The following is a 15,534-nucleotide window of genomic DNA, read 5'->3' on the forward strand; positions in this document are numbered from 1 at the left end:
CATTATGAATAGTGCTTCAGATTTCAAAAAGATTATATAAAAAGTCAAGTCAGTATTTACTCTTACACTAATACTCTTACAGTATTTTACCTATTTCTGATTCTGATTTTATATACAAAAAACAGAACATAAATTCATTATACCAAGGCACAAGAAAACTTTTATTTTCAATCTCTACTACAGTACATCTGACACTTGGCTATTGTTTGTTATTCCTATGGAAAGTTTTGTGAGTCTTTATGGGACTTTCCTGGAAGACTTTGACATGCATAGGGTGCAAAGAAGTCATGAGCAAAGGAGAAGACATCTTGAGGTTTCCTCAACAGCAGGAACTGCAGAAAGTCTGCCAGTAAAGCCTTTATCTCAGGGTGTTGTCTGACGTAGGAGGAGTAGTCTGCTTTGAGTTCCTCCTGTGTCATGAACGAGTGGAAATGAGTCACAAATTTGTTTATTAGTCGAGTGACCTCTATCCTATGTGGTTCCTTGTTTGTAATTCATACAAATTTAAATAAATAAATAAATCAGCATTACCAGGTAGAAATTAGAGTCTTGAGTTTTAATATGTTCAATATATTTAAAAATATCCTTGAGTAATATATGACATCAATTAAAAGCTCATTAAAAGTAATAGACACCTTTCTGTCAAGAAACTTTGAGTAAAGCTCCATGTCTTCCTCCCAAATGAGTGGCTTCTTCTCAAACACGGGAATCTGGTCTTTCTCAGCTGAAAATAAAAGCAAAAACACTTTAAAGTAAAGACTGTAAAGATTAATTCCAGTCACAAAGGAGCGGAATGCAAAGTGATAAAGTCTTCAAACCTCCATCAAGTAAGAAAGGCAAATGCAGGAGCTTCATAATTGCAGGTGAGCCCAACTGCACTCTGCTTGCTAGATGCCTAAGTGTAAAATGTTTTAGGAAATGTTAATGTTCAAAACTCTGAATATACATATTTTTTTCATATAGGTGTTTGTTATAAAGCAATGAAACAGTTGATAAAAATACCATAATGGCATATATGTTTGAAAGACCATCTATATTTACAGTATGTACAGCGGACGTGAGAACTGTCACTTGCGTCACAACAGCTAGAGGCTAGACACTGTGAAACATTTGACCTTTGTGTCAGTAAAAAGAGTGAGTCATTATTTTACTGTCAGAAATTTGTCAATTCCGTGAGCCGCTCGCTAGCAGTGAAGACATGCTGTTATGAGAAACAGATAAGATCAGTTTTGCCTTCTAGCAAAAAAAAAAAAAAAAATGAAGAGAGCATTCTACCCATCAGGCAAGAAATAGCAATGCCAAGTTCCTGAGGAGTCCTTTCCAGAAGAGACAGTCCTTTCAATCCCAAAGATATCGACTAACTCTTCCCCAATCATCTGCTTCTTGCACCCAAGTGCTCTCTAAAGCAACAAGTCACATGAAAGAGTAATAAAAAGCGCATCATGTACTATCATGCATCTAATGTTCACATTGATTTTTAACTACCATACAAAAGCTGATATATAAGAAATTGTCACTTGCACTTACATAAACTGACTTAGAAAGCACAGTATCGGGATCAAATGACAGGAACGTAATATTTTCTGGAACAGTCTTCTGCCGAGCCAGTATACGCATGATCATGAAGTTGGATGATTCAGACACAAAACCCTTTAGAGAGCTCAGTGGAAATGTGTGGGTTTGTGTCTTCACTCCCTAAGGAATGAAAGATATGACTTTCTTAGTACTGAAATAAACTGTCAGTAAATGTTCAATAATAATTAATTATTGTGTACTTTATAGGGGTGTAACGGTACACAAAAATCACGGTTCGGTACGTACCTCGGTTTTAAAGTCACGGTTCGGTTCATTTTTGGTACAGTAAGGGAAAGAAATGCAAACATTAAACTGCAGGTTGTTTATTACATTAAACTTTTTTTAACAATTTGTTTACACTTTTTAAAAAATACTTTTTAATAAAATATAATACTATATATATATATATATATATATATATATATATATATATATATATATATATATAATAAAAAATGAATAAGAAATAAAATAATGCTGCAAAGTTTAAATAAAATACTCTATCTCAAACCAAAATCACATAATAAAATATAATGGAAAATATAAATAAATAACTATGTTTACAGTGCAGCATTACCAATCCCAGCTTGTAGGCCTGCTCATATTTTAATATATATATATGTATATATATATATATATATAATTTTTCCAAAGTGTAAAGTGCAGCAACAACAGTTTCTGTTTTTAGACCTGCTCAGATTTCGTTAATGGGTTGTCCCGAGCATAGGTCTGTTTAAATGCAGACAGGAGCTGCGTTTGAATTATGGTCATTTTTTTCCTAGTTGTAGTGATGTTCACACTCGCGTGATGCCTTTTGAAAACTTTAGAATCAGCTGCAGGGTGGGATTTGCGCTGAACGTGGAGACTTCCGCCAAATGTACCTGTGTTCCGCACACAAAATATTGCATTCGGTCATTCGGTACACACGTCCACCGTAACGAGAGCCCTGTATCGGTACGAATACACGTACCGTTACACCCCTAGTACTTTAATTAATTAATTTTATTTATATTGAATCACCTGAATTTCAATTCATTTGGAATGCATGGTCAGACACTAATGTATGCATTAATGTGCATTTCACTTTTTTATTTGGGCACAATGTTTTGAACATATGTTCAAGCACAACACTTACCTCCTTCTCTGAGACGATTCGGTTTACCACAAGTTGATCATCCTGTTTAACAAGATGTACTTTCCGTTCCACTGTCTGCTTTTCTAACTGGAAAATTTCCAACACCTCAGATTTGGGTGGCTTTACATTGCAATTTTGATTATGACATTCATTATTTCTATGGTATTAAACAGAATCTGTCAGTTAACAAGTATTGACATAAAGGGAACATACCCTATGCTTTTCAAAAACTTTGCTTTATGTCAATAGAAAAGATACCTTTACATATTCATGATGATTCTCTTCCAGTATCTCAAGATTTCTCGATATGTAGGCTGGTAAAATCACAAAGGAAGAAATACAGGGTTTAACATTCTTTAAGAAATGACTGAGATTACACAGATGTCATTTATGTTCCAACCAAGAAATTATAAAGAAATTACATTATAATGTAAGCTGACCTATAATGGATGTACCACAAGGAATATCATCAATCGTTCCATGACTGTTGGCATGGAGCAGATAACACAGCTCCTCATTGTAGCTTGTCTTGGTGACACTCACAGAGAAGTCTCCCAGCTCCCGGCCCGAATCTGACACAGTCACAAGTGAATCTGCGAACAAACACTGGTCCAGATCCTGGGGTGCTGCAAATGACAGCAGAAGAGGCTTGAAGTCCTAAGTCCTAATTGGTATTATCTACTGTAAGTCGTGACTGAAGATCCATTTAAGGTGATTACTGTTTTAAAGGGCTTCTGAATAAACATTTAACGTAAAGGCACATTTATGTAGCGAGTTGTCAGTGCTTCATGCTTTATCACAAATAAGCTATCATGGAAAATCGGCTGTTCAAATTACATGTTAAATAGAAACAATAGTAGAAATAATAGTACCCCTTATGAAACAAAAATATATTGCAGTATATTGGAAAATATCATGTAATATATTAGGCATATATTCTTATATATATTATTTTTTTCCAATATATTGCAATATATTGAAAGCGGCAATCATTTGTATATTTTGCAATATATTATATAATATATGTATCATCAATACATTATTAAATGTATTCAAATATATAAAATATTAGAAAATAAAAAGGGAAAATAATATATTACAATATATCACAATATATTTTAAGAAATATATTGGTAAATATATTTTCCTTTCGCAAGGGACAATGCAACTTAATGAATGCTGATTACAGTTTACACCTTGGACGCCATTAACAGATGGTCCCTGACCCTAAAATAGCATCAGGCATACTTCAGAAGTGACGTCACTTACTAAATCATAATCATGTTTAATGATTTACCAATGCTGTAAAGAAACTCCACTGCATTAACCGAAGCCTTTAGCTCTTCGGTTTCATTCTGTGTTGATTCACTCTCCTCCATGTGTCTTAGATGTCCAGATAAACAAGAGGAGACAATTACAACAAGTTCGAAACACTGCATATATATAAATATATATATATATATATATATATATATATATATATATATATATATATATATATATATATATTGCATGGATCTTTGTGAAAGTAGTTTTTAAGTTAACGTTACCTGGATTGTATATTGAGTTTCAACTGTTCAGTCCTTCAGCAGATGTCAAAAAAACAGGAGCTAACGTACTTTGTTAATGCTATTAAAAATATCCAAATCAACAAACTTACTTAAAAAAATAGTTAATTTGCTTTAATATATCAGGAAACAGTATTAACTCATAACAGCGTCTACATTAACTCGTTTTTTATACGGTTTAGATGTGTTTTTAGTTCACGTCTAAAACTTATTATCATCTCTGGTTTCCTTAGTAACGCTGTTGTCAACATCTAACGTTACCGTAAACCTTCTTGTAGTCGCGCCAGGTTTTTCAGGTAGTGAACACAGACACTTATTTGTTAATAGTTCATTTATTATGACAAACCGTTCATAAATATCAGTGCTTAAGTATTCAAAACAGATTAAACGTTATTGTATTTGCACATCTCCAAAACAGAGTCAATGTTTAGTAAAAACACATGGGTGCTGTTTTATAAAAGACGCTAAGAAAAACTGGGATTAAAGTCCAAAACCTGATTTGAAATTACCTAAATAAAATAAATCGGGACTAAAGAGTTTTCATAAACTATAATTTAAATTCACGCAATCTCACTAATTCGATCCAGCTAATGCTGTTTAATGCATTTCAGACATTGTGTTTCCCCTGTCCATAACTGACACGTCACAGGGGTATTTTTCATCTGTAAATTTCAGAAATCAGGCAGTGTCATGAAAATACAGCCATTTTGCGGTCAGGATGGGGCGAGGACTGGTGTCTCACCACACAGAATGATGTCGCAATAATTCTGGATAAAAAATGCATTCTGTTATTATATTTGTTGTTGGACATTAAATATGAGCGTGTAGAATTTGAATCCTGCATACAAGTTATTATATCATGGCAGTAACTGTAAATCAAATGTAAGCTGCTAATACAGGCCGTCTGATTTCCATTATTTTCAACTTTTAATTTAGTGTTTTAAATGCTTTAATGATAAATTTTAAATGGTAATGTTTTAATGTTGTACTAATAACCATAAAAGGTACAGCTGTCATAAAAACCTGTTTAAATCTTTAAAAATAATAATAATTCCTTATCTTTTTGGCACAATAAATTAGAACTTAGAATTTAGGAACTTAGCTTACCCTTAGACAGTTCGCTTGCTCTGGACCTGGTTAATTTTCCAGCATAAATTGCCACAGTGACTGAGCTTGAGCAAGTGAAAATAAGTCACACTAACTGAAACAAGCTTGGCTTATTTGGTAAACTTGTTTTATGAAACAGTCCCCTGCTTTTTAGCATGACAGGAGAGCTTGTTTAAAAAAAATAAATTATAACAATTGGAAAAGTTCAGACAACGCCTTTCAAAGTCTACCACATTCTAAAAGTTCAAATACATTTTTTTTTTGTATACAAAATAATGCCCAGGACTACTTAACTTTTTCTTTCAGGTCACTTTTCAAATTCACATTAGTGGTTTTTTAATCCAGCACAGTAATAATACAAAGGGAGCAGTACATGTTTAGCTTGGAATGGTTTCAGTGGTTGCGTCTTTCAAATATCAGTGGATGAGAGCCTTATCGCGCCTTATATAGGTCTTTCCGTCTACGCAGTTCCTCTAGAACACGGGTGCGATATGACGTCCAGTCCTCATCCTGCTTCTGCTGCAGACCCAGGGCCCGCTGGAGATCCTGAGAGTGACTCCTCAGGAAGGGATTGTATTGCTTCTCCTCCGCTAGGGTGGATGGACACTGTATGTAGAGGAGAGAGAATGACTTTAAAATCAAGCTTTGCTAATAGGAATATTATTTAGCGGATTCAGAGTAATATTAGGTGTCTAGAGATGTAACAACTTTTTTAGAATTTTTTGATATTAGGATAGAATTCTTGTCTTCCTTACTGTGCAGAGTCTCTGACCCCTCTGTTGCAGCACCCACTGCAACTTATGATCCCGCACAAGATTGCAAGGCTCCACTTCAACAGCAAATAGCAGGTTATCTTCAGCATACTCATGTCCTGAGAACAAAGACTGGCTTTATTAACATAACCATGAATGTAGCTTTTCCTTAGAAACACAAATATCAATTTGAACAACACACAACCAAAAAAGTTAAAACTAAAAATGGCAAAGACTTGTCACATTGCAATTAACTCTTGGTTAAAACTACTTTCAATATAGAATTAAAGAAATAGTCCAACCAAAAAATGAAAATTCTGTAATCATTTACTCATATATTATTTATTTTATTTTGCAGCGCACAAAGTGTATGTATATAATTTTTTTTTTGAAAAATGTTGGTAACTAAACAGTTTTGGTTCCCACTGACTTTTATTTTATGGATGAAAAGCACAATGGAAGTCAACGAGAACCAAATTATTTAGTTTTCAACATTGTTCAAATGATCACCTTTAGTGTTAAGCAGAAGAAAGTCATATGATGACAGATTTTTCCTTTTTAGGTGGACTTTTACCTTTTAAGCTAGATTTCAGAATGCCGTGAAACAATTCCACAGAGATTTTGGGAACAAACAAAAAAAGAATAAAATAAAAATAAAAATAATAAAAAAATAAACATGAATAATGAATTAATACATTTTGTGTAGTTGCTGAAACTATCATGCAGCATGTTAGTTTAAAGTGCCTGATGGAAACGGTTTAAAAATTTCTGTCAAAAGTTTCAAATGAAGTCATGAAGAGACAAATACAATCTGTGGTGTTCTGTACTCTCTGATAAATGTCACTAGTTGACTATCCAGGATTTATAACTATTCGAAAGTAAAATATAAACAGTGAGAAACATAAAAACAAACAATAACTGGATAAAACTCTGATTAAAACTTAAAATGTGAAAAGCCCATACTTACCAGGCCAAAGCAGAGTATCATCATTCAGCGATCCCACTGTATCCAGAGAAGTCAGCATAGTTGAGGCATTACCCTCAAACATTCTCCCTACAAAGGACGGAAATGAGTCAGAACTTTAAATGGAGTAAGCTGGGTTTAAGAATGCTGAATTCTTGTTTGAAGTTTTGGCATGGCCTTCTGGGCATTGATACTGGATAATTAGTCATTTAAATATTATATATTTGTAATGTATACACACAATGTCAAACACTGCAGGCAGGTAACAATAACACCACAAAAATCTTAAACAAAATTTATATTTTAAACTTAAAAAATTTTTTATTTTAAGTGCACACTCAGATAACAGAATGATTAATGGCGTACTCACCACATCCAGAGAGGAACACCAGGTCCCCTGAAAACAAACTGCTGGGGCCACCTATTGTTCGGCCATCAAGCAAGTAGATAATGTGACCCACTGTGTGTCCAGGTGTATAGAAGGCCCTGAAGTGCAGCCGAGTTCCAAAATCTATTGTGTCTTTGTCTGAAAGGGGGCTTAAATATAAAGAAAATCAAATTAAGTGGTCTGTTTCATGCTCTTAAATAATGCACAATTGTTATATCATATACAGTAAGAAAAGGTTTAGTTTAGTTGAGTCTGAAAACATCCGACGTAATCTCTCAAACAAACACTTTTTAATTTTTTATATTCAAAAGTTTTTATATACTAACACATTTTGGATAAATGTAAAAGAACATTTCAGCTTAAAATGTATTGCATTATTCTGTGAAAAACAAAAGATGATATTTTGAAAGATTTTACAATGGTTGATTTGGACTTCACTGAATTTGACTGTATGGACAAAAACAGTTAAAACATGCTTCAAAATATATTCTTTTTTGACCCCAGAATAAATAAAGTCATATAGGTTTCAAACGACATGCAAGTGGGTTAATATAAGGACAGAATATTCATTTTTAGAACTATTAATTTTACAGTTAAAAATGATAGATGATGGAACAACAGAAGATATGTAAAGGTACTGACTGTGTAAGGCCTGGAATGTTGTCCATAGCGTTCCCATACACTCGACAGGACCTGTAGCGTCTCTTTAGAGCCTTGTTCCCTCCACTGTGGTCCCTGATTGGGAAAAGTGTATATATGAGGAATAGTTTGATTTCATTTTAATGTTTAGATATTTCATCTTGATTCGGTTCAATTCACCCTAAAATGAAAATTCTATCATTATTTACTCATTCTCATGTCACCCCAAGACTTCGTTCATAAATACACTTTTAATATTTTTTCATCATTTCTGTCCATCCATTGGAAGTCATTGCAACCAACTTTTTCAAGCTTTAAAAATTGCATCAACACATATTTAAAGTAATCCTTAAGAATTGATCATCTTAAGCCAAATCTTCCAGAATTAATGTGTATGTAAAAAAATTAAATTTTTCTGCATAATGTCTCATTAATATTGATTTTAAAATGTATTTTTGTACTTTTTAAAGTCTGTTGGTTGTGTGTACTTTCAATAGATGGGCAAAAATTCTGAGGGTATATTAAAAATTTGTGTTCTGAAGATGAACATAAGCCTAATGTGTTTACAACAACATGGAGGCAAGTAAACGATGACAGAATTTTCAATTTTGGGTGAACTAACACTTAAGGTATTAAATGCCTCATATGTCTCAGAACCGGTTCAATGTGATCTTACAAAGCTAAAAGGGCCTTCAGACTAAATATAACTCGTCAGTCTTAGAATTCTCACACAAACAAATCAGTCTTAATTAGTCTTAAGTATGTATCATATCTAGTTACTGATTAAAATAAAGGGTTGTCATAGCTGCTGCTCATACATTCATTGTGAAACTTTCAAATTGTAGAGATTTTTTGGCACTTTCAGATTTGGTCTTACCAGTGCTTGTGTGTGCAGAGAATAGCTTGTAATGTCACCCCCTCTTCCTCTAGACAGGCCTGTGTGGGTGTAAAGACACATGAAATTAAATAAAACAAAACCTCAGCTGGGTAATGTCAGAAGTAAGATAAGATCACAGCTGTTAATAATACAAAAAAATAAAAAATACAAAATAAAAACTGATTATTATTATTACATCTTACGCAATTCTGGTAAACCAGTGAGGAAAAACTAGCACTTTCCACTAAATCACATGGGTTTGGCCATTTCACTACAGTAAGACACATAATCCAGCAAACTATTTCTGAAACCATTGCACAGTTGTTTTGAATCCAACCTGAACAGGCTGAGGGTCAGCGGGGTCAACCACAACAGCCTTATTTGAAGCAGTGTCAATGACCACATAGCTGTAATTGTCTGATAAGATGGGCACTGGTATGATCTTGATGCCTGTTGAAAGTGAGTCCGAATTAAGGTACTGATAATCAACTGTTGAGTGTATGATGGAAAAGGTGTTTCTGCTCACCGTTTATTATAGTAGGCTGAGTTCTGGAGTGGCCGGCAGGGTACCTCTCCTGTGCTTTCCTTATCTGCCTCTTATGAAATATGTACCCGAGTTTGGTCCGTGTATATAGAGAATACCTGCAAGTGTTTTTAAAGAGGACACATGGGTGTTTTATGCCATTGTGTATGTTCCTGTATGAAATTGTTCCCCCATGGCATTGCAATAATGGGTAGACATGCTGTAGATCAATGTAAATAATCAATTAGGCGAGTTAAAGAATCTATTAATTTTTATTCCAACTACTAATAGTTTCTAAATGTTTTGGCAATTTTTTTCATAAATAGTCACGTTACGTCTGTTTCTAGACTATACGTTTATGCCTATATCATTGCCTATTTTCTTCCTCAAATTTATTCACAGACTCATTTATTCATACTGTATAATACAATGACTGACATGAAGACTTAAGATTTATAGAGACTACTTAGACTCTGAAACAGTCGAAAAATTACAGTGCCCACAAGGTAACATGGTCAGTTTACTTAGTTTTGTTGTGACCACATAATAACCACATAATAACCAGTGGGAATGTGATGTCAGGGCCATGAGATATTCATTTGAATTTGAGGGGATGTCATATTAACTCATGGGAACGTGATATTATGTTGTGGCCACAAGATCATTTTGACGAGGTAACAACATCCTTATGTTGTGGCCTCGAGATGCTATGTTGAGGGAACGGCATCCATTTCTCGTGGCCACGACTTATGTTGAGGGAACAACATATTTTCGCTCAGCCAGCTTTGAATCAGCACATCCCTCTGCAACTGGAATTTAGATTTTCTGACTTACAGACCTTAGTCTGTTAAGTTAGATAACCTCTCCTCCTCCATCATCATCCTGAAGGGCACACGGCTGCGTACTGAGCCCTCTATGGTACTCCTTATTCACCCATGACTGCGTTCCTGTTTATGGCTCCAACACCATAATCAAATTCACAGATGACACCACAGTGGTAGGTCTGATCAAAGATGATGACGACGAGTGCAGCACCTGGCTGTGTGGTGTGCCAACAACAATCTGGAACTAAACACCCAGAAGACAAAGGAGATCATTGTGGACTTCAGGCGGACTAGGAGTCATGCACACACACCCATCTACATCAACGACGCTGTAGTGGATCGTGTGTAGAGTTTCAAGTTCCTTGGCATCAACATCTCTGATGACCGCACCTGGTCCCTAAACACCACCACCCTGGTCAAAAAGGCAGAGCAGAGTCTTTACTCCTTTTACGGAGTCTTAAGAAAGTTCACCTGAGTCCCAGGATCCTTGTGGAATTCTACCACTGTGCCACTGAGAGCATACTCACAAACTGCATTTCAGTATGGTACAGCAATTGCTCCGCGTCTGACCGCAAAGCACTCCAGCGGGTGGTGAAAACTGCTCAACGGATCACCGGCACCCAGTTAACTTCCATTGAGAACATCTATCACAAGCACTGTCTGGGCAGGGCAAGAAACATCATCAAGGATGCCTCTCACCCAAACCATGGATTTTTCACCCTCCTTCCATCCGGCAGGTGCTACAGGAGCCTATGCTCTCGCACTAGTAGGCTCAGGAAGAGCTTCTTCCCCGAGGCTGTGACACTTCTGAACTCCACACCACCAATCTAACCTGCACCTGCTCTCTTACTGCACTGGTCACACTACTTTACATACATGTATTTGCACTACTCATATTTTGCACAGACTGTACATTGTTAAAGTTATTAAACTGCAATCTGTCTAACATTGTTACTGAACAAAGCACAGTAAACTATTTCTATTAAAATATTATTGTACTACTGATATTTTGCACAGAATACATTAAAATACAGAATACATTTTTTATACTTTTGTACACTCAACCAACTGTATTTATTACCACTGTTCTTATGTTGCTCCTGTTTACAATGTATATATAATCCTTCATTGTATTCCTAGTTATATTCTGTACGTACTCTGCTTAATATTGTATATAGCAACTACACTGTACATTCAGTATCATAGCTTCACTTACTCTGCACTTATATGTATTTAAAACACTATATTCCTGCACTTCTGGTTAGATGCTAACTGCATTTCATTAGCTCTGTACTTGTACTCTGCTTATTGCCAGTAAAATTGAATCTAATGTCACCTTACGGTCACCATTAAAATGGCTGGGATGTCTGGGACGCAAAGGCAGCTTTTTCCACCTTTTGACCACAAGATATCGTTAGTGTACACCCCTTACGAAAAATAACCATGGTTTTATTATAGTAAAACTGTAGTAACCCATGTTTTTTTGGCGTATTGACTGCCATTTGTAAAACCACAGATTTAGTACAAATACCATGGTTAAACTATGGTTAATTTGTGGTTACCATGGTTTAACTACAGTAACCATGGTTTTTTGGTTTTATTTGTAGTAAAACCATGGTTAATTTTCGTAAGGGACCGTCTTGAAAGCTTCGAGTAAATGAACCTTTTTACGATAGTTTAGGAGAATGCCTCGGTGCTTCGCAAAGCTTAATTTTTCCATCACGATTTGCTACGTCTTAATAGGTAAAACATGTAACGTTACGTTTCAATAACACTTACAAAACGGTTAATGTAAACATCATACGGTAACGTTAGGTGAGGATTAAAAAAACAGTAGCTTATTGAAACAAAAATGACCGTATCAAGACAAACAAGCCACTTACGCTATCCAAAACAGTGGTTTCTCTGTGCGAGCCATCAGTTTACCGATCAGACTGTTTTTCCATGCACTTCTGCCGTATTTAAAAACACGATAGATGTAAAACCCTCCACATACTGAAGCAAAACAAAGTAACGTTAAATACACTGTCCAGTCCGGAAGCGCCATCATAGTGGTGACGCAATTAAACAGCACAACAACGATTGGTCAGAAGTAACAGTCACCGTAAAGACTCGTATTTTATTTTTTTCTATATCGTTCATGCATTATCAGGTGCATTGTTTGCATCAGATATTTCAGTTTCATAGACTGTCATAGTTTCTGTTTTACTTTACTTTTATTTAATTTTTATTATTATTATTTAAAATACATTTAAGCTGGGACTGTTTCTATATTAAGGCAAAGGGCGACGCGCCAGCAAAGTAAGAAAGGGAGGGATTTTTTTTGTCTGTCATATTTAACCACAATGTTACGCTAGTTGTCAGTAGTATTGTTCCTGGAGTATTGGGGGTTATTCGTGCCTTTATTGCAAGCCGTTTTAGCATTTAAAACTTGGATTTGACTAACCATAAATATAATTTCGGATAGTCACAATTTTAATTGCAGATATCTATATTGCAATTATGACATGTCATAATTGGAATTAAGATATTTACAATGTGATTATGACTAGCCATTGAAAATATTTTCAGATATCTTCAAATGAGTTTTGACTAGTCGTAATCCCAATCCAAGATAATTTTAAATTTGATTTGACTAGTCAAAATACAATTTAAGATATCTTTAATTCACAATTTTAAAGATATCTGAAATATATTTGTAGATATAGGCCTATGCAATAAATGTATGACTAGTTAAATTATGATATCTGCAATAAAATTATGGATATCCCTATCAGATTTTTGACTAGGAAAATACTATATTTGGAGATATCTGCATTTAGCTTTGTTACAAGGCATAATTGCAAAGTATATAACTGGAATTAACTATTTGACTAGTCAAAATACATTTATAAATATCTACAATGTGCATGCAAATACACCTTTGTTGAGCCCCACCTTAAACATTTTATTTAACCAATCCTAGCTTGGATACCGATGTCATCCGCAATTTTGTCTAAGATTTGTATAATAAAGTTCCTGCATCTTTGGGTTATTTTATACAGTAGTAATTTAAAAGTATGGAAATAAAATTTTTGCTGGAGCATGTGTAAAAGTGGTAGGCTATACAGAGAGGATTTAAATAGGCTTTTGTCCTGTTTTATATCATAATGTTGAGACGTGTGTGCTGTGGCTTAAATTTTGTTAGCATTTACAAACGAACACACGTGTAAGCCTCATGTCAGCCATTGCAACATTTTATACAGAACCTATTTACAAGTGGTTAAAGTGTGTGCTTTTTGATGTAACATTTTGCCGAAATTTTTTTCTCTCTTTTCAAATGTCATATATTGTATCAGAAAGCATTTAATTTCAATAAAAACGAAAGATATCATTAAATAAAGTATTATAATAAAGTAATGCCTTTTGTCCTGATAAGGTGAAAGTGAAGTGACATTCAGCCAAGTGGTGGCCCATACTCAGAATACGTGCTCTGCATTTAACCCAACACACACAGAGAGAGAGAAGTGAACACACACCCGGAGCAGTGGGCAGCCATTTATGCTGTGGCGCCCAGGGAGCAGTTGGGGGGTTCAATGCCTTGCTCAAGGGCACCTAAGTCATGTTATTGCCGGCCCAGGATTCGAACCCACAACCCTAGGGTTAGGAGTCAAACTCTCTAACTGCTAGGCCACGACTTCCCCCATCCATTTAAAAAGTTGAATTAAAATTATAATTCACACTCAACACGTTATTATTGCATACTGTTTTATATGAACTACAATACTGAGGTGCAGATAATTGCCACTATTTGAAAAGTTGTATAAATAGCAGAAAATCTGTAAATAGCTTATCGTTTAAAAATACTGTTTGCACTTAGAATAAAAAGAATCCATTGCTATTTACACTTAGTGTAAATAGCATTTATTGCTTAATCTTATTAAATAGCCGCTGCCTAAAATAATACATTAGCGCTCATTGAGCACAGCAGAATATCATCATGGATCTCTTTCTATAATACAATACAATACTGCCACCTTGTGGGCTGTTTCCTATGGAAGCTCGTTTCTGCCACTAAATAAAGAAAGAATTAATTGATAAATAAAAAAATAAAAAATAACAACTTTTATCTCACAATTATACACATTTTAACTCACATTGCACAGTCTCGCAATTCTGAGAAAAAAATCCAAATGAATTGTAAGATAAAAGCTGCAAATGACCTTTATTTTTCATTTCATGGTGGAAGCAAGCTGCTATGACACAAGTGAACCTGAATTCATACACAACGTAATGTAACCTACTAATAAATGTCATAAATGCCAGATAAACTTTATTATAAGTTTTATTATAAACTGCCAGATAACAAATATTAAATTGTAATCTTTTTAAAATCAGCCTTCACCTTTTTTGACTGCATCTGATTATGTATCTGCATCTGATTATTATATAACATCTAGACAGGATTACAACCCCAAATCAATAAAACATTCAATAACATTTTGTAAAATGCAATAAAACCTAAATATTTTAATACAATCTTAATTCTATTTAATCTTTATTTGATTAACAACAGTGAAAGAAAAGATTTTCAGTGTTTTAACTGACCAAATAAACTGTAACCGTAAATATAAGCAAACTGGGACAGAGACACTTTAAGACTGCGTCACATCAACTTTCCTTTTAATTACAAAATTTAATTGTTTGTAATTAGAGGAAACTAATTGTTAAAGTTTTGCAAGCAATATTTTTGCCCAATCTCTCTGTATACAAGACTTCAGCTGCTCATCAGTCTGTGGTCATCATTGCCTGATTGTCCTTCTTATCATGGGCCATACATGTTCAATATAGAGACTAGACTGATCTAGCACATTCACTATGTGTCTATGAAACCGTGCTGTTGTTGCACATGTAGAATGAGACCTGGAGTTGTCTTGATCTAATAACCATGGACTTCTCATGAAAGACGTCATCTTGATGGCAGTATATGTCTCTGTACAATGCCAATATAATGCCTCCATGTCAATGGTACCCTCACATATGCCAGACACCCATGCCATTTGCTCTGACAAACCCCCATACAGTGACAAATGTTTTGCATCTGTCGCTAAAAGTTTTTTAGTCTTTGAATAGTCTTTGACTAAAAGCCAAAACCTGATTCCCTCACCTATTAACAATTTTATCCTGCTTATAGACTTTTTCA

The 15,534-nt window shown here is 34.7% G+C and overlaps 2 protein-coding genes across 2 annotated transcripts; both read right to left on the bottom strand.

Annotated features, from left to right (window-relative positions):
- Positions 1-149: 149 nt before the first annotated feature.
- catip (ciliogenesis associated TTC17 interacting protein) lies at positions 150-5,533 on the bottom strand. Its single transcript, XM_052558645.1, has 10 exons — positions 4,261-5,533; positions 4,008-4,093; positions 3,151-3,336; positions 2,969-3,024; positions 2,711-2,797; positions 1,528-1,695; positions 1,276-1,400; positions 819-895; positions 636-724; positions 150-410 (listed from the first exon to the last, which is right to left on the bottom strand). Exons 2-10 carry the CDS (start codon positions 4,087-4,089, stop codon positions 216-218), a joined length of 1,065 nt encoding a protein of 354 aa, XP_052414605.1. The 5' UTR covers positions 4,090-4,093; positions 4,261-5,533; the 3' UTR covers positions 150-215.
- A 146-nt stretch (positions 5,534-5,679) lies between these two features.
- Positions 5,680-12,427, bottom strand: pnkd (PNKD metallo-beta-lactamase domain containing). The gene is made up of 9 exons (XM_052558644.1): positions 12,236-12,427; positions 9,532-9,647; positions 9,343-9,455; positions 9,006-9,064; positions 8,132-8,224; positions 7,472-7,638; positions 7,105-7,191; positions 6,141-6,256; positions 5,680-5,991 (listed from the first exon to the last, which is right to left on the bottom strand). Exons 1-9 carry the CDS (start codon positions 12,400-12,402, stop codon positions 5,818-5,820), a joined length of 1,092 nt encoding a protein of 363 aa, XP_052414604.1. The 5' UTR covers positions 12,403-12,427; the 3' UTR covers positions 5,680-5,817.
- Positions 12,428-15,534: the final 3,107 nt, after the last annotated feature.

Source organism: Carassius gibelio, chromosome B6 (assembly GCF_023724105.1).
Source record: "Carassius gibelio isolate Cgi1373 ecotype wild population from Czech Republic chromosome B6, carGib1.2-hapl.c, whole genome shotgun sequence".
In the NCBI taxonomy this organism is placed as follows: domain Eukaryota; kingdom Metazoa; phylum Chordata; class Actinopteri; order Cypriniformes; family Cyprinidae; genus Carassius; species Carassius gibelio.